This window comes from Chanos chanos, chromosome 9, assembly GCF_902362185.1.
Source record: "Chanos chanos chromosome 9, fChaCha1.1, whole genome shotgun sequence".
Taxonomy (NCBI): Eukaryota; Metazoa; Chordata; class Actinopteri; order Gonorynchiformes; family Chanidae; genus Chanos; species Chanos chanos.
Genome location: NC_044503.1, coordinates 22,476,911 through 22,500,739, shown reverse-complemented (window position 1 = coordinate 22,500,739; position 23,829 = coordinate 22,476,911). Strand labels below are relative to the sequence as shown.

The window sequence follows — 23,829 nt, the reverse complement described above, 5'->3', positions numbered from 1 at the left end:
TAACAGTAGCTCAGTGATTTGTGATCATTCACTTTACATGTGGAAACGATGTAAGGAATCTCTTTCAAAATATGTGAAAAAATACTGCCCAAAAACCACAACAACATTAAAGGAGAAACGCATGATTATGGAGGACCCTTACCCAGCTGAGAGAGTGAAGGGCTTGTTGCTCGGCTCTCCAGGACCTGAGGCTGAAGCAGAGGCTGCTGGAGCTGCTGATGGTTCCATTTTGAGGGTATCAAAAAAAAAAAAAAAAAGGCACAAACATGAGTTACTGATGAGAAACAAATCTGTGTGTATCTGAAACATTTTTGTCTATGTCACACATAAGCCTGCTCTGTGCCTGCCTTAACTTAGAGTGTTAAAACGTGTTAAAATACAATGGAAACCGCTTATAGTGATCATGTCTGTCCCGGTGAAATTGATCAGTATAAGCGGATGATCATTATAATCGATTTTCTTTTTCCTTTTTCTTTATTTCTCAAGCAGATTACCCTCTAACTTACATTTTTACATTTATTACATGAATATAAAGTAATGAAGCGGACAGCGTAGCTGTTTACGGAATTTTATGGACTCTTTCACAAAGTAGGCCTACAGCTGTTTCAAACGCTTTTCAAGTTACAGTACTGTACAAATTAAATTACTGAACTGTGTATAATTCAAATACACCACAGTACAGAACAGTATTGTATATAAAATAGCTTATTGTAGTTCAAATTACAATTAGGCAATAGCCTAAATCTTAAAAGTAATGTGCAGTTTACAAAATACAGTAACGTCAGTAGTGCAAATATAGGGTGAGGCACAGCTTGGCCTGGATTTCAGTGCATTTCTCAAGTTTTAACAGAACTGAAAATAAACTGCTGAACTGGTAGCAGATTTTGAAATCAAACTAATCCATAAAATATTCTGAGGAACACCAAGTTTCCCTGCTGCATCTCATTGGCTTGTTTTTGGCAATTTGTCATACGCTTTGATGAGTCTACGTTTGTCACTGTTTTCATGATTTCTGTGCACGCAGCATTAGCCTCAAGTGGCTAGTCTGAAGCAGGCAGAAAAAAAAAAAGGATTAGCCTACTGTAGTTTTAATTTTTATCCATATGTTGTCATGTATAAAAAGACCCAAAATTAACACTATAAGCAGACTACTTAATTACTATGAGTGAATTATACAGTACTGTACACGTGTAGGAATGATTCTGTCCCAAGCTTTTTGATCCATATAAGTGGTTGATCATTATAACCGTGATCACTATAAGTGGTTTCCACTGTATTTTAAACTTGTGAAATAAGTGGCACAACATTGTTTCAATAAAAGTGGAATAAGAAAAGGACAGGGGTCATCTGGAAACACCTCTGGTGCTCACTCTTTTCTAAGTGTCAGTTAAGGAGAATTAATACTTGAATCAGTGTCACTGGAACTAATTAAATGATTGACAGTATGGCATTGAAGTACATCGTTAGATGACCTGAGTCACTGATAAATGACAGCTGGAAAGACAGTGTATTACCCGCAAGATTCAGACACCACAACAGGGCAGGTTTCTAGTTGTAACTTGAATTTCCCTCGGGATTAATAAGGCATTTCACATTTCGTAACGCTTTCAATTTAAAGTTCTTTTCAGATGTGATTTCCAGGTTGTAAAAACCATGCACATGTCAATATCAAAGTTTCATAATGGATGGGCTATGACATTTAAAAAAGAAGAACCCCCCCATCTTTTCCAGAACTCCCTCAGTCCAAGAAGTACATTAATGTATTGCTTGTCACCAAATGAAACATGATTAATTGATTAACCTTTCATATAACCCACTGATTAGCTAACGACAAAAAAATGTGCCTTTTGTGCACCCCGAATCACAGACACAGTGAATGTTCTTACCGAATGAGAAACTCGGTGCAGAGGCAGGTGTGTTCTCTGTGTTTGGTGCAGACACCTTTAAAGGACCTAGGGAGGAACTCTGAGAGTGGGAAATGAAAAGGGAAAAACCAGCTTTTGAGAGTGTAAAGGTAACTATGAAATCACATTAACAAATGATGTTGCTAAAATAAATGCCACAGACCCCTTTAGATGAAGAATTATTCCAAGGAAAGTATCTAATTTAACCACAAAGCAAGGACATAAAAAATTACTGGTCCTGAGAAAGCTAATCTTTTACGGATACAGCATGAAACCACAGGATTTCTCCATACTCATGATAATACTGTTGTCTTCTCTAATCTAACAGAACTGTATAAGAGAGCAATAAGATGTCTAACATCACTGAAAGCATTCTAGAGGGCTTTACATATACTCCACAATCCATAAGCCTTCACTGACGCCATACTGGTAAAGGTCTCAGGCAACTATTTTACCACAAACAAGTGTATTTCAAATGGGAGTTTTCCGTCTTACAGGGAAGGCAAGGTTTTGTCTTTTGGCTCTTCTATGTTGAATCACTGGTAAACAATGTATCACATGCAATGATTCATTCTGTCACAAACCATTGAATTTTTACAGAACAAATATTTTATACGGTTATTACATTAAGAAACATGTACTGGCCCGCTCTCCCAAAGGTATCAATGCAAAGTCCCAAAAACAGCAACCCCATTCATAGGACTGACTAAAGGCAACAGGCCAAAACATGCTCATGAGGTCTAGACAGGGGATTTCAAATTACAGATGTGGGAAATAATGTCTAGTGTCTTAAGTCTGACACCATTAAACATATGAGGTCACATTGTGTTATAATCTTGCTTGAGATGTCAGGAAATAAGGGGTTTGCGCAATAAGCTAATAATCTGGACTGCTGGCAACTTCATCAGTTGAACAACTTCGCTCGTTCAAAACTACCATTCAATAAGCCGTTACACTGACCGAATCATAGTCATTAAATTCAGTCTGTCTCCAAACACCAGTTCAACTTTTTTTTTTTTTTTTTGCTCCTGGTAACACAGTTTGGGGATGTGTAATGTTAATTACAAATGTACCGTGATGTGTGGAGATTAGAGCAGCAGTTACTTACTCTCTTGGAATTCTCTACAGTAGCCAGCATCTGCTGCACCACTTGAGCAGCAGGCGCAGGTACAGACGAACTGTAAAAGAAAAGAGGATGGAGGAGTTTAATCTTTCCTACTATGTGTTGGCCTTTCACACACACATATAGTTCCGCATGGGCACATTCATAATCTTTTGTGAAAACAGGAGTGTAGGTGCTTCATAGCTATTACTGGCTGCCAAATTGCCAGTGAGAATGGCATAAAATCATTTGTGCTTTTAAGGTTGAGAAATTCATCAAGCATGTTGCTGTATCGAAAAATAAATTGTAAAGGTCTGATGAAGAGTAAAATTGTGTAGGTCTGATGAATAGTAAATAATGGCCAGCCATCCACTGGCTGCTTCACAAGACATGGGAAGTCAACAGAAGGTGAGCTGATGCAGTTTATAGTTGAAATAGAATTTTAGAGGGTCTACTCACAGTGGTACAAAATCTGCATGGGGGGGGGGGGGGTACTATAAACCTACATAAATGCTCATAACGATAGGCTCTGAATCCGACACAACGATTGACAATGTGCTGTGAAACAGAGCCGCAAAAGCCCAGAGACAGCATACTAGCTCCAACAAATTTTCTTTCAAACAAAGAAAGAAAAAAAACTACCTAAAACACCACTACTCCATCAACACAAACACAACAAAAGGCAATATGTTCTGGGCACACAAAACAAACAAAAAAACAAAAAAAAAAGACAGGCTTTTCCAACAGTCACTCTCAACCACAATTCTCCATCTGCCCTACTGAAGAACTTTATCAGAGACTAAAAAACTGAAAGAAAAAACAGAAGACAGAAAACTGTCAGTGAACACTGAGGCATCCTATGACATAAAAATGGTTTAAAAAAGAAAAAAAAGAAAAAAAACACAGATAAGCAACACAAGCTTGGACACTGGGGTGCACTTATTGAGAGTAATGTTAATTTGGAAACTGCCCCCAGGGGTGTACCATCCAAATATTCTGTTATGCGTTCAGCTAGCCAAGCAGAAAGGCCATGTGACAGATAGAAAAGATGCCTGTCTGTTACATCATTGGGTGAGAAACTGATGGAAAGAGAGAGGACGAAAGATGAGGAGAAGGGGTGAGATGAATTGCGGATCAGTTGCTTCTGCCCGCATGAAATCGGATGCGATAGAGCCACTGACCTGACAAAGATAGCGACCAGGAATCTATTTTCTATCTATTTCCTGATGCTGGTATTAAATGAACGGTATGTTGGTGTTGAGTTAAAAAATGATCGTTAAGTCTACAGACTGGTTTGGAAATGTGCTTAGCAAGCTGCATCTAACATTTTATTTGTTAGTTAATACTGCTACCTATCTAGCTGGCCAGCTTGCTTAATGAACAGATTAACATTAAGGATCAACTGTTCAAATCAGTTGAAACTAATGTTAGGTCACTAGATAGTTGATAGCTAGTTAACTAGCTAGCTAGTTAATCGGGAATTCCAGCTATCTTAGATTTGTTTTGAATGGTTCATATGTTAGCCGACTCAGTGGCTATTCCCTGCATAAAAAACATATTAGCTATGTAGCTCACTATGTAAGGATGCCTGCTAAAACAAAACGTTTCGGATATTAGCTTGCTAGTTACTTGAGAAAAGGTTTGGCATTTTTTTTTATTATTTATTATTGCAATTTTACACAATAAATGTTCTTAAAATACCTCTGTACTATGTGAAATATGTCCTAATAGCACAGTAAAGACTGCAGCTGCCATAGCCTACCAGTGCTTTACCCCTTCACAAGCATTTGTATTAAAATTTCTTTTCTGCTCTTTTGACTTGCTATTTGGAGGAAAAATTTGGACCACCGAACGAATGAGTTGTTGATCATGATAATGTGTCCGCTAAGAAGTGTATGCGTCAATTGGAAAAGAACTAGTCGGGGTGTGTTTGATGCTAGAGTCCTCTGCCACAAATAGTGCACCAGAAAAGCTGAGATCAATGCTGCTCTGTGCACATAACGGCTATCTCATAACATAGCATTTACACCACAACTTGAATTCAGATTTAATTAAAGTTTAATCACACCTGTACCCACACCTTTATAGCTCTAGGCTACGTGCTCAGTAAAGGAAGGTCCTAAAGCCCGTGATGCGGTTGTCATGTTGCAAGAGGGCCGGGTTTTAGCAAAGGAAGTAAAATGTCAGATCTGACGGGCATGAGCAGTATACATGGCATCACTGTATCCCCTAGCAATAGATAAGAGGCTTGAAACATGCCAGCTGTACCCCCACGCTATACACCATGCTTCAGTGCTCACATACAGTGACCTTCCCCCCACAGGCAATAAAACACAACACATTCACTCCGTACGCTGGGCCTAGCCAGGCAGAGAGCAAGGGACCATAATGTTAAAATCGAACAACACCTTTACAGATTTACACACTGAAAATAAATAAATAAAGAAGGAAACATTTGGGGGCCCTCTTATGTGAACTAGACACAAAACAATCCACCAGAGACTCATAAGTAATCTACCTCAAGTAGCCGTGCACTAAGCCCCTACGATCCACAGTAGGCAAGTTTAAAGGGCAACCCAAAGAACATTTTTAAAATCTCAGATGATCTGAACACTTCACTCCGTGAATTCATTATAAAAGACAGAGCCTTAAGTCAAATACCATGATTCATTCCAGTCCTCCTCTATCCCTATTCTGCATTTACTTGACTCTGTGTCCCTGACTTAATGTATGCCCGTTACTCTCAAGTCCCAGCCAAAGCAAAGCAAAGCTTCTGTCTGTGTTACGTAATTGCCATTGCACTTCGTCCTTAGAAGCGTACACAGCACAAACATGAATGCCAGGCAAAGAAATAAATAAATGGATAAATAAATAAATGGATAAATAAATAAAAAAAAGCCCTATTTTGCCTCATCTCTGTTCTGATCCTCGAGAAGAGTGCATCGTAATGAGCTGTACCAAAGTAAACATTCTCTAAATGGTTTGTTAAAAGCATGTTTCACAGATACGTCTGCTGGAGCACTAAAGTAACAAACTGGACTGTCTGTAGGCTTCACTCTTTGCCGCTGTGTTAAGTAAGAGTCTGAGTGAGGGAACGTGTATAATGACTGTAGAGTAAAGTGGCGGGGGAGAGTAAGAGAGAGAAAGAGGGAGAGTGAGAGAGAGAAAGAGAGAGAGAGAGAGAGTTTGTGGAAAGGGCGTAACGCTAGGGGAAAAGAGTCTGACCTGATGACTGTCGACACTGGTATGGGAGGGCCTTTATCTTTCAGCTCCTGAACGTTGACCACCTGAGGTACAGTGTTCAGAGTGGACTCTGTCAGAGCGGCTCCAACTGCAGGAGTAAAAACACAGACACAGATGTCACAGTCAGCTTCTTTGAACTAACACTAAAGTATGAACACCTTTGTTGTCAATAACTAACACTTAATTTTTTTGCAAAACCGATTCATGTAACATGAACTCATTCATGTTAAATCCAAGAGGTGTGAAATTCAGCACCTTTCTCAACATATTCTGCATCAGACAAAAAAAAAAATATATATATATATATATATATATATATATATATATGTATGTATAGATAGATAGATAGATCAAATTATCATTTTAAAGCATCTTACTACGTCTGTCCTTCATATGACACTAGAATGAGACAATGTGAAAGTGAAAGCTGTTGAGGAATATGCCAGACATGGCAAAGCTCAGCACTAACTAGTAATCTCTGTCTCCCCCTGGTGTCTACATACATCATAACATTATAATCTCAATGCCAGTGAACAGATGCTCTCAAAGAAACACACCTTCACAGCTTACAAGTATAACAGTCAAATTACTGAATCAACAAACAAATTTAAGATGAAATATCAGGTTTCACTCAAGTCAGCACTCTGAAGAAACACCACCCACTGTTTCCTACAAGTCCTCTCAAACACACACTGTTTTGAAACACACTGCTTCATAAAGAGTGGTCTTAAACAGGTGGAAATGAACAAGTCTCCCACACACCTGGTTTCTGATTGGTCATCTGTCTGTTTAACGCAGCCCGCCCTGCTGCTTGAGAGGCGGGGAGAGATGTGATGGGGGCCTTCTCTGTGGGTGGGGCTCCATGCTTCACTGTCTTTGTGGCCAGGGCAGTGCTGTCTGCTCCCACAATATTAATCTTGGTTGTGGGAACTGGGAGAGATCAGAGAGACATAGGGCTATGTTAAACATAACAGGGAGAAATTACAAAAGTTTCCACAACTGGGTTCGTCGTTCCCAGCATCACACTTAATCAAATTAAGAAAGAAATTACTAATTTACTAAAGAGCACATGCCCGTTTCACTTTGCTACACCGAAATTTTGAGCAGTTGCACCTGTTAAAAAAAATTCCATATGTTCACAAATGGATCGCAATAAAGCAGAATTAAATATTGTTGATAGATTTAAGTGGTCAAAGTCTAATGTGCCTGGCTCAATAGGCGCTTTCGGACCGAACAGTTCTAGGGTCTCATTTGATAGGAACTACCCCCTGAGGAGCTTCCCCTAGAACTACATACGTTCTAGGGCCTTTTTTCTGTTTGCATTCGCACCGCCAGTAGGAACGCTGAAGTGACGTAAACCGGCAGACGGTATAGCAGCTAAGAGCTGTTGTTTACGACTAACCATGGATAGCTGCACATTTTTAAGTACAAATTTAATGACTTTTAAGACCTTTTAAATACCTCCAAAAGGAAAAAAAAATGCCATTACTGCGGCAAAAGAAATCGACAAACTAGACTACAGTATACACAATTAACCAGTTTTATTGAATTTGAATGACAGAAATATTGCGTGCACATTAGACATATAACTGCCTTCTCATTAACGAAAATAAAACTGTATGGCGACAGACCCTGCCCAATGGAAAAAAATTTGCATTTATGCATTTACCACCCCAATAGCAGTGAATGACTTGATGGGCATAGTAGTTTTCGGGTGCTAGCATAGCGCTTGTGCCTGACGCTTTCTTGCAGCATCATGTTTTTTTTTATCTTTTCCCCGCCGCAGCCCTCGAATCGTAAGCTGGATAAACACATTCTTATTTTAGGTTAAAATGCGGATCACAGCCACACAAGCCGACACACAAGCACCGACCGAAGCGGAGTGTACGCTACCTCTTCAATGTACAAATATACATTGGATGTTGCAAAATGGTCATTGTTGGGGGATATAAAATACCGGTAAAATAAAACATAAAAACCATGTGTCCCCTCCTACAATTACAGACATTTAAGACATTTTTAGACATGAATATCAAAAACAAAATGTAATACGGTCCTAGACTTTATATTTTGCACGGATCTTTAAAAATGGCGGTTGCAATCATCGTATACCTGCGTCTGCACCAATGGCTGTACACCAACGTCACAAGGTTCCTATTGCGCTGCGAAAGTACCTACCCTGAAGTAGGAGCTAAAAAAGCCCCTCAAAACGGAGTTCTAAGAACTATAATCGTTCTAAGTTCCTGCGGTGCGAACACGCGAAAAAGGGGGTACTTTCTCCAACAGTTCTAAGAACTATGGAAAAGTTCCTCCAGTGCGAAAGCGCCTAATATACCTAATGAGTTTAATATTACAACCTTCTGACAAGTCAGAGAATAAAGTGGTTTTACAGTTTTGCGGGTATGTGTGTGTTATTTCAAGCATTGGATGGGAGACAAAGTATGTTTCAGACTTACCAGGGTTGATCATGGTGCCCAGATTTGAAGTGACTCTACTAAAGGGAGTGGATGGTGTACTAAAGCCCAGCTGAATGGAAGGGGTGCGCACCACGGCCGGGTGGCGATTGGTGGAGGGAGCCAGCGCGGGGACATGGGCTGGCTCTTCCTCCTCCTCCTCCTCTTCCTCTTCCTCCTCCTCTACCACTTGTTGATCGTCTTCTGCCTCCAGAGCTTGGGACAGAGATGAAGTGGAGCTGATGTCATCCTGGTCTTCGTAATATTTGGGCGAGAGGAAGGCAGACCGTGACAGGTTTGCTGAAATGGAAAAGCACGATTGGTTTTACAAATTTGATTTCAAGGAGTAAGAAAACCACCTGGTTTATTGGTTTGACTAAAAAAAAAAATCACAAAATCATCAGGGGGAAAGCTCCTCTATGGAGAAGGATTTCTGGTATAAAGATGACATTTGGGCAGTCTGAGTTTCTCTAAACAAGTAGTTAAATCTTGGAAATACCTGGGGCAGTGGAACGGACTGGAGGTGTCTGTCTCTTTGATAGAAAGTTTCTAAGCTGGGACTGCTTCACTGGAGTCATTTTAACTGCAAGATAAACGTCATATCACACAATGTGCTGAAACCGGTCACTCAGCTAACACTTAGACCCAACCAACCCAGAGAAACACATTTGTTATACTTTACTGCTTTTAAATAAATTTACCTGGAGATTTAGAAGGAGCTTTGGGTGATGTCTCTAGGTTAGCTTTGAGTAGGGCATCTTTCAGATTCTCCAACTCACTGTCAAGTCTACAACACGCACAAAGATTCCGTGAACAACACAGACACATTATAATAAAGCAGACAGGGTATCACTGGATCAGTATTTGTGCCTATGGTGAAAGCATCTGTTTGCATACCCCTGCTGTGAGGGCACTGGTGCACGCTGGCTGAGTTTGGTCCAGGGCGAAGTTTTCTTGTAGAGCCTGAGGCTTTGTAGGTCTGCCACCAGCTGATCCAGTTTCTGTCTCTGCTGGTTAATGATGTCTTGGTGGTTGGCCAAAGTTGTAAACAGCGTCTCTCTCTCAGGAACAATCATGTGCCTGCGGTCATCAGAGATCAGTTATGAAAGACTTAGTGCATTAGTTATGTGTCTTCCCATGTTTGGTTTGTAGACCACGATTCTAATGCTGGCCCCACACTAAAGAATAATTGGGCCAATTTTGGGTCCGATTTGCCCCTCCCGACAATCGCAGGGGTGTTCCCAACTCAGGCTAGTCTGAACTGATTAGTTGCCCAAATGATCCTCAAGTGTGAAGGGTTTACAGACATAATCTTAATGTTACCGACTTGGTTGGAGTCTCCCCCGTTTCGAATCGTAAATATCAAACATGTTTGTAAACACGTTTGACTTGAAATCCTGTGGTGTGAAAGGAACAGCGAGTGAATATTGAGCAGAAACCTGCACTAGCCAATGAGAGTGAGCTGACCAGGAAGCATCATCAAGTCTTCGTACAAGCCCAGAGCACAGTAATATTAATATGGAACAGCATCTAAACGGCAATGGCACGTCAGAGAATGTATAAAAATGACTACATTTCTAATCATCACATTTACGTTTCACATTAGCATGTAGAACGTAAATCTCCTATTTTGTTTTATGGTGCAAAATGATAGCACACACAAGTGCAGCAGGCTGATGACGATGGTCTGCCTCCATGTTCATTTTGCTCTGAAGTCACATTTGATCACATGAGTTTCTGTGAGACCTCAAGTTCCTGGAATCTCCACTCTGAAATCATTTACTATAAATGCCAAGTGTGTGGTCCTGCATCTTGACTGAACTGTCTGGTGTGTGCATTCTTATGACTAAAACATTACAAACAGGTTAAATCTGTTGTTATGTCTGTGGTCCCCCACATGGTTAAAATCGGTTAAGATGTGAGAATCCTCTAATGTGCACCAGGATTAAGCACAGGACTAATGGAAATTTGAAACAGTCAACGGAGAGGAGGGTTTTTTCATTGGTGGTAATTTATAACACCAATAACACATGATTTATCCTTTCAAAGAGAATGAGCTATATTTGTCCATATTGGCTAACCTGTCATGAGTTCCATATGTGAAAAGCGTAGAAAAAATTAATGAAGTATTCCAACTTGAAAGAGCAAGTACAATGTAATATTTTTCATAGTTTGAAAGCAGGCTGTCACATCTAGCAGAACACTCAGACTGTGGTCTGTCAACTGAACAGACACACTTCTCTATCGGTGCATGACATCTTACAAAGCTGTCAGCAACAAAAAAAGCCTCGTCAGTTATTAGGAAACATTTTTTCAGCTTGTCTTTGAATGACAATGACAGCACTCACTTGTCAAAAGCAGGGAGAAATTCCTAATAATGTGTGGAAGGCCAATTTAATATGGAAATTTGTTTGGCCCATTCTCACCTCTGTTTCTTCTTCTTCTCAAGATGTTTTTCCCACTCATGGTCCAGAACGTCGTTCACATCTTCCACCGCAAACTTCACATACTGGTAGAGCCTGCGGATCTCCTGTTAAAACACAAACAAACAACTACACTGTAAATTTGCACGGTTAGGGCTTCAGTAGAGAATCTAATCATCTCCCAATTCATTTTAACAAGGGGTGTAAACGGTCTACAACAAACCGCTGGTTAATTAATGCATGAAAAACATTTTTCTACTGCTAAAGTGATGAGATAGCCATCTTAACCCATCCCATGATGCACATTATACTGGTTTTAAGCATTGCTGTGTCTAACCTTCAGTTGCTCCTCACTGCGTGGATCCAGAGGTTTCTTATAGAGCAACTCCAGGTAGCCTTTATCTCTGTTCAGTTCACTCTGAGCTTTGGCATCCTCGGCTCCTGCAAAGCCCTCCAGTATGGCTGTCTTCAATGTGCTTATGTCTCCATGCAGAGACTACGCAGACAAGAAAAAAGACAAAAGGAAAAAAAAGAAAATAAATAAGAACCAGTGAAATAGGGCTCTCCTCACATTACTCCAAAACACTCATTTATTTAATCAGATTTCAGCTATAAAACCTGTTGGAAGTAAGGATGCGTGTTCAGTACCTCTGTGGTCTCTTTGATCTCTAATGTGAAGACGTGAAGATCCTCAGACTCCTTCCGCAGTTCTCTCATCTCATCGTTGGTTCCTATAGTAAAATCGGCTCTGCTGCTGCGTGCCTTCAGGTCGTCCAGCTCCTTCTGGAAGTGAGCAATCTAATTGGAGCAAAAAAAGTGTTAGTCAGGAGGCCAAGCATAAGCACACTGCCGAAGAAGTGTGCGGGTGATAATTGCAATTCAACAGTCAATCAAAACTGTTACCACTACATTGTATCATTCAGTGCTGTATGGGTTACCTCATCTCACCATTCGCTGCATTATCCACATTTGTAACTTAAAGCTATAAAATCACTGGTCACACTTTATTTAATCTCATTCATTGCACAGGTTATTTGGTAAAAAGATGTTTGCATCATTTTTAATCAGATAGTGGTTTACCTCCTCACGTATCCCAACCACAGCAGGATCCAAGTCTTTCTTCTGCTGAAGATGCTTCTCCAGGGCTTTCACAGAGACACCAGCCTGTGGGTGAAAAGACACAGAAACATTATAGCCAAGGGCTTACTAACATCAATGCTCTTTTTTTTTGAGTGCTTATTTTCAAAAGATGTGCCATGAAAGTACACAAATGTATGATGACACCTCTAAGCACTACTGTTGCATGTTAAATCTACTGTGCTCATGCCAACTTCTTAAATTTCACAAAAGACATGCGATTTCACACATCAGTGACAACTCTAAAGAGAAAATCTGACCTGTGAGGCTGGGGTACTAGCTGGAACCGGGGCTGTTTTCTGGGCTGGAACAGCAGGAGTGCTACCCTGCACTGATCGAGCTGGAGCTGAGACAAAAGCACAGAACAGTGAAAACAGAGACCAGTCAAACCACAGGACACTTTCCTGTCTTACTGCCCAATCAGTATTTTACTGCAGCATTACATATTGTCACAGCAATGCAACTTCACCAGTAAATGATTTGTTTTCAGCTGAAACCTGCACGCTATGTCCTTCTACTGATATTCTCTCACTCAAAAACTTCAAGGGGCCTATAGATAATGCAGATGCAGAGGGTTACCTGTCGTGGCAGCTGGTTTGCTGGGAACAGACACTGGAGCTGACTGGTTGTTGAGCACAGGCATGGCTGGTTTAGGGGTAGAGGTAAGGGTGAATGGTGGAGGAGCAGAGGAAACTGCCGCAGGAGTCTCCACAGCCAGGAACCTGTTCATAGAGAGAAAACTGGGTTTTAACAAATCCTGCCATTCAACGATCTTTTCTTCTAAGAGAAAAGAAATCAGAAGAAAATGTAGAAATATTCTGCCCAAATTATAACGATGAAAATCAATTACATAGTACAAAAAATAGCCTAGCCAGCCACAACAATTAAGGACTGGGTTATTTATTTTATTAAAAACCTGTGCGAACAACAATGCATTGTTTTGATTTCCACGTTCAAACCACACACGTTATACAGTTTCCATAGTTTGCTTTGAATATGAGTATTAGCACAATAACATTGGTTCAAGGCATCTGTGCATTGATATAAGATAATGGTTTAATGTATCGTTCCTCTCAATGGTTCCAATGTACTGACTCAGGAAAGGCAGTGGCAGACAGCGTAGATGTGTTTACAGTTCAAATCCACGATATTATCACAAATCAAGACTAAATCAAAACAGCTAGGTCTCAGTCTTCTTATGTGTGTCATTTCTCACCTGTCATTGAGGTTCACCCTGACGATGGGCGTGGCTGGCTCCTGGGGAGCCTTCAGCACTGTGATGGGGGAACTGGCAGCCAGACGTTGAGGAGCGGGAGCGGAGCTGCTCTCTGGGGCAGGTTTGACAAGTGGGGCAGTGAAGGAGAAGGCAGGAGGTGCAGCACTGTCAGTAGAAGGTTTGGAGGCTTGTCCTGTGAATGTGAAGCCACTCTTCATGAGGAAACTGGAGGTAGAGGATGCAGGAGCTGTGGAGCCAAGGGAAAATACGGATGGGCCAGCGGATGAAGAGGGCGGCAGGGAGAATGAAAACCCCGACGATGAGGGAGCAGAGGAGGCGGGGGCTGTGGAACCGAGGGAAAATACGGATGGTCCAGTGGAGGAAGAGAATGGCGGAGCAAAAGAGAACCCTGACGACAAGGAAGCAGATGGGGCAGATGCAGATGCAGCAGCAGGGGGTGCACTAGGAGGAGGTGCTGTGGTGGTGGTGGTGGAGGCTCTGAGAGGGAACACAGAGGGAGCTGTGGACGCGGCAGGTGGAGCAGACACCTGGGCAGGTGGAGCAGGGGTAGACTCTGCAATGAAAAGACAGAGTAAATTAAAAACATACATGCTACACATAAAATCATTTATATGGGTCATTCCATACCAACTCACCTAGGCCCTCCAGTTCATGTCATAGATTTTCTTGAAAAAAAAAAATGATGTGAAAACTTCTAACAAATTCATGGAACCTTGCAGAAGCCTACAGCTCTGCTCAAAATACTTTTTTTAGTTATGTATTTTTGAAGTTTGGCCTTTGGAGCTAAATTTCATCATTTTTGCAATTCTTTGTAAGCCTCACCAATTGCTTATTTTTCACTGGATTGGGTTGAAATTTGTACTGAACATCCAGTAAACCCTGAAGATTATTTGCAACGTATTCATGTAAATAGTTGTTGCTAAATGTCAGCAATCAAATAATAATAATAAAAAAAGATACATTACCCAAATGAAGAATCTTTCATTTTCAAAAATTAATATCTCCAATAGTTTTCACTTTCTTGCAACCAAATTTTGATTCTGTGTAGTATTAATATAGTTCCATCATATCTAGAAGTTATTTGGTCCTGCATGAAAAATTCCGTGCTACAGATCTTGCTAAATATAGCTTCGGAGCTGAAAAACTCACTTTTAGACTGCATATTTTCCCAAGAGGGATTATTTTAATTTCCTTGAAACTTTTTTATGGGCAAGTGTTGGTACTCATTGCAAATATATATAAAAATTTAAGGATATTACTCCTTTATTTAATATTTTTTTTGAAAACAGCCAATTTTTCATACTTTTCACTGGCTGTAATACTACATTCAGTGGTTTTGTTTCATAGGTAGATATTTGTACTATGCTGACTTCAAGGTTTTCTATCTCTGTGTGATACCTCTGTGTGAGCCTGTGTTTCATTGGGGTCAAGAAATTTGGAAGTTACAGCTTGTAATGGCTTGGTTTGTTGCATACATCATCATCAACATCATCTACAAGCTCTTTTACGTAAATAATTACAACAGTTTTAAATAAATAGCTCAATAACTTCACACATCTATAATTTGTTCATCATTATGTTTGTTCAATGGACAAACTTTGCACTGGCAGTCTAATTAAGTATGTAACAATCCGTAACCTAACCCTGTAATATTTGTTTTGCCAGCCTTATAATGTTCATTACACCATTCTCCCAAAAGCCACACTATTGCAGCAACAATGACTATTTGAGGTTCAACTAATATTTGTCAAAGTTATGCCCAGGGTTCATCAATCAGAAAAAAATCATCCAGGGACCCAGTGTGTTGTAGCAAATGCAAGTGGTGTGGCAGGATGAAGTTTGATTTAAGTTTTTCCAAGTGGCAGGAACAGGACGGTTAAGCTATACATCATCTTTTTAAAGTTTCAGCACAAAGCAATCCATTGTTAACCGCGAGTAAAGACAGTAGCCTGCACTTAATGGAGGTAAATCTGCAGGTGAACGCTGTCAGATAAAATTCATATGCTGCAAATGAGACATGTCAAGCTAAAAAAATATAAATAAATAAAAGTCACTATACTGTAACTGTTAATCATTTACAGAACTTGGAGAGGTGAAGAGGTAGCTAAAGTTTGTCCTTTCAGGTAAAACAGCATTCTAACTTAAGATTTTGCACTGGGCTTCAATAGTTGCTCCTCAGTTGCGATGTTTGGACGAACTGCATCATGATGTTAATCATATCGTTTCACAGCATATTTACCAATACCAAGGCCTAATACCAGCTAGAATTTTCTTAAACTGGCAAAACTGTAACAGGGTTCAGAGGAATTATTCAGCAAATGTTCTGGAGACTTACTTGCTGCTGGTGGTCTCTCGCCCTCCAGGGGCAGGCTGAGGGGAGCTATGGCCAGCTGCTTGACTCCTGGATTCATATTGAGCAGAGAGAAGGGGCAGAGCACTCCGTCTGTGGACAGGATCATGAGGGTGGGCGCCGGGGGCAGCTTCTTGTCCTCAGCTGTGCGGCAGGAGGGTGTGGAAGGTTAAATCAACTGAGTGCCAGTGCATTAAAAGTTCTGCCGAGCAAAGGATTTCTACAATTCCACAGCAGGGAAATGAAGTGAAAAAAGAAATTGCTCAAAAGGGTGTAAAAAAATTTAAATTAGGCTAAATGACCAGAAAGCGACCCAAGTTTGACAACCACGAAATAGTGCCTCCAGACCGTCCCAGTTCACAAACGTGACTGTCAACAATCAGGCTTTGTCTTCAGTCTAACTGCTGTACAAGAGCAGAGCATTGTTTCATGGTTAAGCATTTAAGCTCTATTGAAATGCATCCTAACCCACAGTCATGGAAAAAGGTGCTGGGAAAACCATTCGATACAGAGAGAAAAAGTGTGATCCCTGGTTCCTGATTAGAGAGATGACAGTTTAGGATATTCAGAGGATGTTTACCTAAGGTGATTCAAAATAACTCTATCAATAATTATACACAAAGACAATTTCAACCAAAAACTGAGTTCCTTTTTTTGCATTTTGTCCAAGTAAATAAGTAAACACAGGTTATTTTTATTGAATTTTCTGTCCTTTATGCAGGATCAAGTGAGACCTGAATGCAGGACTTGCTCTTCTGCGTGACAGACTGAACTGAGCTGTCTAGCCATCTGTTTGGGTACACAAAGATGACATCATCTATACTCTTCAGACAAACAAAATCCTGCTTTTGTCCATTTGCATATTAACGTAATTCACAAAGCTACTTCCAACACAAAATATCTAAATGATCTGAGAAATCCTCTATTTTCCAGAGCTGATTTCTATCTGGAGGTGTATGTTTGACACACAACTTTTCAGGTTAATATCAGGAACTTTTCTGTACTTACAGATCTGAATCTCCTCCTGGCTTGTGAAGTCAATGGCCACACCCACAGGCAAGGTGTCATCGTTGCTAAGAGTGACGGGAAGTTCAGCTCTACTAGCGTCTTCCAAAAGCCAAAGCTCCCAGTTTATCTAACCAGAACGAGACACAGGAGCACATCCAGCATTTTATATATATCATTAAGTTCAACTGGATGTTATATTCACCTACTTCTACATCTTTTAGGGTGGCCATAATATTATAGATATGGCAATCTCGGATATAATGTAGCATCACATCAAAGCAAGAGAGCCACACAGAAAAATCTGATTATTTATCACTGCCTGTGTGGCTTGTTACTCAAACAAAGTCATCAAATCAGCTGAGTACTCTTCAAAAGCCAGGTGTGGCTGACCTTTCCACCTGCTACAATGCAACAGAGTATACATGTAGAGAGGAGTTTTGAGAGTGCTGTGTTACCTTGTCCTCCTGCTTGGCAATAATGCTGACTTCAATAGAAGCAGCCGATGCAGCTAAGACCAGGTCCCTGTGAGAGCGATGAAAGGGCATGGCACAGTTTGAAACCATAAGAATAATAACTTTTTTATTTTATTTTTTTGTTTGACAATAGTGAGAATCCAGTGAAGTGTTTCATTTGAAAGCTCTCTGCCCACTAACCATACACCAACAGTCAGACAGAAAAGACTCTTTGAAATATGATGAAGATATTGATTTTGACATTGTGTGAAGTTACAGAATCTCCAGAAAAACACCAACTTGTGGTCTCTTCTCCCTTGCAAACACTTTAAACACAACAATAACAACAGTGAGCTAATGAAAGGGAGTCTTACCAGTCTTCAATGTGACAGAGGAAGTAGTGGTGCTGTCTCTCTGTACAAGTGCCATAGACCAGGTCATTAAAGTTCAGGTATTTCTCATTTTTCTTCTCATCCTTTTTCTGTGTAGTAACAGAAGAAAAAGTCACAACCTTTTCCCTGCCAGACCAAAGACGTTAAATGATGAATAGCTTTGACTGTCATGCCACCAAGATGTGTCCTTTAAACTGAGAGACTTGGGTTTGTATCAACTTAATATATAAACACAATCTGATGTAGTTTGGTAATTAGGCTTATTTAAGGTTTTATTGATTATCAGGCAAACTGATTTCACTGATTATCAATCAGTTCTGTTGACTATCAAACAATTAGTTAAGGAATTCTCGACCTCAGGTGAGAAAACTGCTTTTATGCTAGGAGGACTCACAGGCAGTGACACCACAACGAGTTCGGGGGGAGTCTCTGGAGAGCCATCCGCAGCCGCGTATGCCACAGCAAAGTTGTAGGTGCTGAGCCAAAGTACATCCAGGACTGGAACAGGAAAAGACAGACACACAGAGTAAATAGTATACTGGGTTAATAAGCACAGGTCTATGCACAATAGAGCCGGACAATTATCAAATTTTTAGCTGACATCACTATTAATCAATTTGTTTCTGGAAATTTTTCACAAATATATAGCTACTGCTTTCCTCTGTTGTAAAATTGTTCAACACAATAAGCAGGAAAAGTGGGATTACATACTAAGATACGTTTTTTTTTTAACAAAAGCAAATAAACAGTCATCCTTTTCACAGAGCATAACTTCATCTTCTTCCTCAACTAAACGAACCATGAAAACAGAAGGAACAATGACAGCAGGGATTAAAAATAAAATCAAGTAAATTTACTACAGAGGAACTGTGCTGCATCAGTAGTCTGAGCTCACTTGCTTTAGAAACCGATAATGTTCAGCAACAAAAGATAATAAAGCTCTACATAGCATTGTAAGAAAATCCTGTTGAATCAAGCCCAACAGGTTACTGGATTCCACTCCAAAAACTATACATGACTGGAAAAGTCAGGTGAAACCTAAGGAATGAAAGTCGGCTCAGCGTTGCAATCATGAGGTAATTCCTGGTCTCTGAGAGACTCACCTTTGACAGGGTTGTCTGAGCTGTAGAAGCTTGGACATGGAATCACCCTTTTCTCCTGCAGATTCTGTTCACAAAAACACAGTGTCAATGCTGTCACACTAGAGCCACTTTTTTTTTTTTATAACCCAGACGAGATGATTTATAGAGAGAATAAAACACTTACAGGGGTGTACTGAACGACAGTGGCGTTAAGTTTCCCCGCAGCGACTTGTTTTCCCTTTGGACTCCAGCAGACTACCAGACAATGGGCAGAAGAGAAATGAAAGTGAAAGAAAACCAAGTTGTGGGGTGTCTTTTCACTAACTCCACCGAATCATATTACTGTGGATACATGCATGTTTACTTCAATGAGAAGCTTAACACATTTGATTAAGTTTTTCTTTTAAAAACTGCAGGGCAGCCATGCATAAATGGAAAGCACTGTGAGAAAGTTGGATTTCGTTCAGTGACTAACGTGGAGCACAAAGAGATACTCACCAGAGGTAATTCCGTCTGCACTGGGAAGCTGAGAGAATACTGTAACTTTATCTTTCACCTCCAGGACCATCATACTCCCATCAGAGAGACAGACAGCCAACAGGGGCGCCTCTACAGGGTTCCATTTAAGGTCTTGCACTGAAGTGCCTACTTCAGAACTGGGACTCATCGAAGCAAACGGAGCCTTCTCCTGTTTGGCCTACATCAGGAACAAATTACACATCATAGACTTGTCATAATATCTCTCTATGAAATCCAGTGTTTTCTATTTTGAAAAGTGAAAGTCGATGTCTGTGTGTAAGCCCTGTCTTGTGTAGTCTCAAGATTGTATTTTTTGGACTAAGCATTTATGCCAATGGTACCACAAAATACAAGTAATCCAATCAAGAGACACTGGTAGAGATACTGACGAACAAAGCCTGAATGAATTAAATTTAATGACGCTAACTTAATTCTTAATTAATTCTTAATTATTCATTCATTTTCGAAGCCACTTATACTGATTAGAGTCATGGAGTGCTGAAGCCTATCCCAGCGTTCACTGGGTGAAAGGCAGGGACACCCTGGACAGGTCGCCAGTCCATCACAGAATTTTTAATTAATTCTCTCTTAATTAATTTTTAATTCTTAATATTTCAACACGAAGTAATCACCTCTGAGATTTTTACAGCATGGTCTGATGTGACATCAACTCTCTTAACAATCAGTGAAAAGTCACAAGAGTACACAAAGAAAAAAAAACTCATCTTACGACTTGACCATCAATTCAAATTACTTACCTTGTTGAGGAAGGTTCGAACATCGTAGAAGTCCAGTGAGGGTCCAGCCTCTACAGACATGCCACAGACGGAGAGGGTGAGCTCATCGCAACTCAGGGCCAGATGGTGCATGGGCAGATCGACAGTCACCGTCACGGCTTCCACTCCCTCCACTGACAGACAAACAGAATGGTATGATGCAAGTATGCACAACGCTAATTTCCTCTGCTGAAATTTCATACCGTATCCTGAACTGAAATGAAAACTGCCTCAAATATCAATACTAACAGGTCACCTGAGAAACTCACCGATTTCATTTGGGTTTCCATCGACCTTGCCAGCTGCGATGATGTCCCGCGTAAAAAACACTTTGAGAGTTTTCTCATGGCCGACAAAAGTCAGCCCATACTTGTTGGAGATTGCAAGTAGACTGGAGCGATCTTTAGGTAAATCATCAGGAGAGTCAAACACTCGGATTTTCTTCATCTGACGGAACTGAAAATCCTGCAGAAAACGAAAATGACAATGAAAATGACAGAGAGGCAAAGTGAAAGATTCAAAAGCAGATACAGTTTCAAGATGCTAAAACAGAAGATGTCATCAGCACACTAGTGGACCCACGAATGGCAAACAGTGCATCCTTTGAACAATGTTATATTGAGATCAGTCAAGTAGAGCTCACAGGTCTGCCTGCTTTAAGCTACTCAGCTAAGTTACAAAGTGTTTCCAGAAACTGTTCCTCACACTTTAGGTAATAATGGACGACTAGGGGAAATTGACCCAAAAATAATTTTTACAGCGGTAATGCTCAGAGGTTAGGTGTTGTACACGAAATTGTCTGCGATATTAATCATCATCTTAAGAAAGACATCTTGTTGCTAAATGTGACCGCTGTTAGCATTTAAACCTACACTCTAGTTTATGTCTGATACCTTTACCTTTGAATATCTAAGCCTACAGATCAGGTGTTCATGAAAGCTACACGTACCAAAACAGCGTAGTATATCAGCAAGTACAGTATAGGCGACCGCGATTACTTAAAGCGTAACCTAAAGGCGAAAATAAGTGACAGGACGTGGGACACGGCACCAATGTATGATTAATTCAAATGTAAAGTTTTCGAAAATCCATTGCGAAAGTAACGGACGTTAGAACGTTAGCGGCAAGATCTGTTAGTGACAAGCACATAACGTTAAACCCTTATGCATATCCAGTGTTTGACAGGCGATGACTTGTTACACTGCTATGCTAATATCATTAATTCGTTGCTAATATCTAATGCTACACTTTATATATGACACACAGTAATGTGCTCTGTTGCACCTTCTTAATAAAGCTATGTTAAACTAACTGACTACTTATTCGCAAGTGTGCATGAAATCTACAAGAAAATAATGCCTGCTAGCTAGCAGAGCTATTAAGAATAGCTACCATGTTTCTTGCGTGTATAATCATGTTTTACTATGCCCTTTTGGTTCTCTGGACTCATACTGGACATTAAATTATAAAACGTTCTAGACACTATTACAAATAGTACTTGTGAACATATAAAAATATCAAGAAGACATTAAATGTAGCACAGCTATTTAGCAGGTGTAGCTAACCAAACATTTAGCTCGTGAAGAACACCGCGTGCCAAACTTACCTTCATCTCCCTCTCGGTTATGGAGTCTGGGTCGTCACTCATCTTTAGTGTCGAGTCTGTTACGTTTTAATGTGAAACGTGGCGATGTTACAACAATCTTAAAACATACGTGCTAATAAGAGTATCATATTTTCAAAGTTTCACTCTCATGTTGATCGAAATGAAACCGCGCCAGGTACAAGCTGGAAATGACGTAAGGGTTTTTCCTCTTTTGATGGTCGTCTCACAACAGCACAAAGAGGAATACCGTCACTTACTGTACCGGAGTTTTCACAATCTTGACCCTAATTCGTCTTGCCAACATCGCCAACAAAACAAGATAAACAACAAATAAATACAACAATAAGTGAAATTAATAACCCACAACATTGTTTTTAAAATAAAACAAAACGTCACCATCGAGGCGTTCTTACCATACCATCCCTCTTTCCCTTTGCAAGTTCTGTTTCTCATATGGACATGAACAACAGGTTCATCTTAATTGCACCACGCACATAAAACAGATGCTACCATGCAAATAAACACAGAGTACAATTAAAGCCAGTGTGTGCTATTCTTAGTCATGTAAATATCACTCTAGATGTCTACCTTTATTACCTGTGTCCATTTTCTTTCGTTGAGAAAGGATTAGAACAGTTCTAATTGATATGTTTGCTTTTCCTCATAGGTCTTTTTTTTTTATTTCATTTCCCCTTAACACCATACATTCCGACATGATTAGGGTTTTGTAACCTGAACAATATTGTTACAATTTCTTGTCATATCTAATTGGTGGTGTAGTGGATAAACTGGTAGGAACAGTTTTAACCTGTCCAGTCCACTGCAGTCTGAATATACTGGTGATTAATTTGGTAAGGAAAACAGGTAAACTATCTGTTAAACTATCACATATGTTCACATGAAGTTCTGGTATACATCAACCAAAACATACACACCATCCATTAGTGTCATTAGAGCCACCAGTATACGCTGTCTTTCAGTTATGAAAGTTTCTTAAACCCACTGCATGGGACAATAGATTCTCTAGAGATGGCACATCAGAAGTGGTTAAAGTCAGACACATTTTTTGTCAGGAGGGCTGAATTTGAGATGTCCTTTGGAACATGACTTTAATGATTATCACTCTGAGGGGTCTAAAATGATTTCCCGTCAGCTGGGGCCCAGATGAATGATTTCTTTTGAAGCATAACATGCCTTGGTAACTTCCCCTTGGTTTCCACTCTGTCTGCACAGTGTGTGTGTGTGTGAGTCACAGAACTGTGACTGGATTCTGCAGCAGCTGATGTCTCATTTCACCATAAGTGAGGGAAATGAGAGTCTAACTCACATTATGCGGCATGAAGTCGATCAAGGAGAAAAGCCACTCCGAAGATGTACCCTGCCCCCCCATTGGCTTGTCAAGAGGCTGCAGACGAAACACTCTGAGTAAAGCAACAAGGAGTAAAGCAATATTATTGCACATTCTAACAATGACCAGACATTACCTCTCATGATATAAGAGGTAAAGGTCAAGGTTCTCTGTGGATCACATGTTGATGTATCGGTTTTTACAGCCCTGCATATTCTTATTATCATCTTTCACCAGTGCAAAATATTGCACAAGTAACATTTTTCAGCTGAGCCAGAGCTAGGCGAGAATGAAAATGAGGGGCCTTGTGGAAAATAATTGAAAGACATTGTCTCAAACAGGTGCCAAAGAATTACTTTGACTCCCCTTTGCAGTTTGATAAGGCATGGAATGTGGTGCACACATGTCCATTTTTTCCATTGCTTTCCACTGTGGCTGCTGGCAAACAATGTCTTCTCTTGATTTCAGAGCAGACTGTTCTCTGCACTGACTGGGGAAAAATGCCCATTCTAAGCCTCTTACCTGCACCCCCTCTGACAGGTCGACTGACAAAGCAGTCATCCTGTTGATGTTGTGTAACTCAGTGACATTCAAACTCATTGCCAGCTTCTTCCATGTTTCATGGAGTGCCCTAATGCATGTTTTACCTGTGGTAACTGTGGTTGATCTGAAACTAAATCCTTTTCTCTTCCAGCAGTGAAAGGTGATGTTCAAGCTGGAATATGCGAAGATTAGCACTTGAGGGTAAAACAAAACAAAAAAAAGAAATGCAGGTTGTTGGGGGACTGGTCCAGCCT

The 23,829-nt window shown here is 40.3% G+C and overlaps 1 protein-coding gene across 1 annotated transcript in view; it reads right to left on the bottom strand.

Annotated features, from left to right (window-relative positions):
- LOC115820861 (nuclear pore complex protein Nup214-like) overlaps positions 1–21,809 on the bottom strand; it is a 41,390-nt gene extending 19,581 nt beyond the window's left edge. The window contains exons 1-27 of the mRNA XM_030784559.1: positions 21,685–21,809; positions 20,348–20,543; positions 20,061–20,212; positions 19,282–19,480; positions 18,968–19,038; positions 18,805–18,868; positions 18,096–18,199; positions 17,684–17,790; positions 17,313–17,379; positions 16,858–16,984; positions 15,835–15,993; positions 13,479–14,052; positions 12,842–12,984; positions 12,523–12,608; positions 12,206–12,289; positions 11,774–11,923; positions 11,463–11,621; positions 11,129–11,232; positions 9,600–9,782; positions 9,404–9,489; positions 9,202–9,285; positions 8,706–9,002; positions 7,012–7,179; positions 6,232–6,337; positions 3,013–3,082; positions 1,887–1,965; positions 143–215 (exon numbers count right to left, since the gene is read on the bottom strand). Coding sequence (XP_030640419.1) covers positions 143–215; positions 1,887–1,965; positions 3,013–3,082; positions 6,232–6,337; positions 7,012–7,179; positions 8,706–9,002; positions 9,202–9,285; positions 9,404–9,489; positions 9,600–9,782; positions 11,129–11,232; positions 11,463–11,621; positions 11,774–11,923; positions 12,206–12,289; positions 12,523–12,608; positions 12,842–12,984; positions 13,479–14,052; positions 15,835–15,993; positions 16,858–16,984; positions 17,313–17,379; positions 17,684–17,790; positions 18,096–18,199; positions 18,805–18,868; positions 18,968–19,038; positions 19,282–19,480; positions 20,061–20,212; positions 20,348–20,543; positions 21,685–21,726 — 3,734 coding nt within the window. The 5' untranslated portion in view covers positions 21,727–21,809. The remainder of the gene's footprint in view (positions 1–142; positions 216–1,886; positions 1,966–3,012; positions 3,083–6,231; positions 6,338–7,011; positions 7,180–8,705; positions 9,003–9,201; positions 9,286–9,403; positions 9,490–9,599; positions 9,783–11,128; positions 11,233–11,462; positions 11,622–11,773; positions 11,924–12,205; positions 12,290–12,522; positions 12,609–12,841; positions 12,985–13,478; positions 14,053–15,834; positions 15,994–16,857; positions 16,985–17,312; positions 17,380–17,683; positions 17,791–18,095; positions 18,200–18,804; positions 18,869–18,967; positions 19,039–19,281; positions 19,481–20,060; positions 20,213–20,347; positions 20,544–21,684) is intronic.
- Between the last annotated feature and the right edge of the window lie 2,020 nt (positions 21,810–23,829).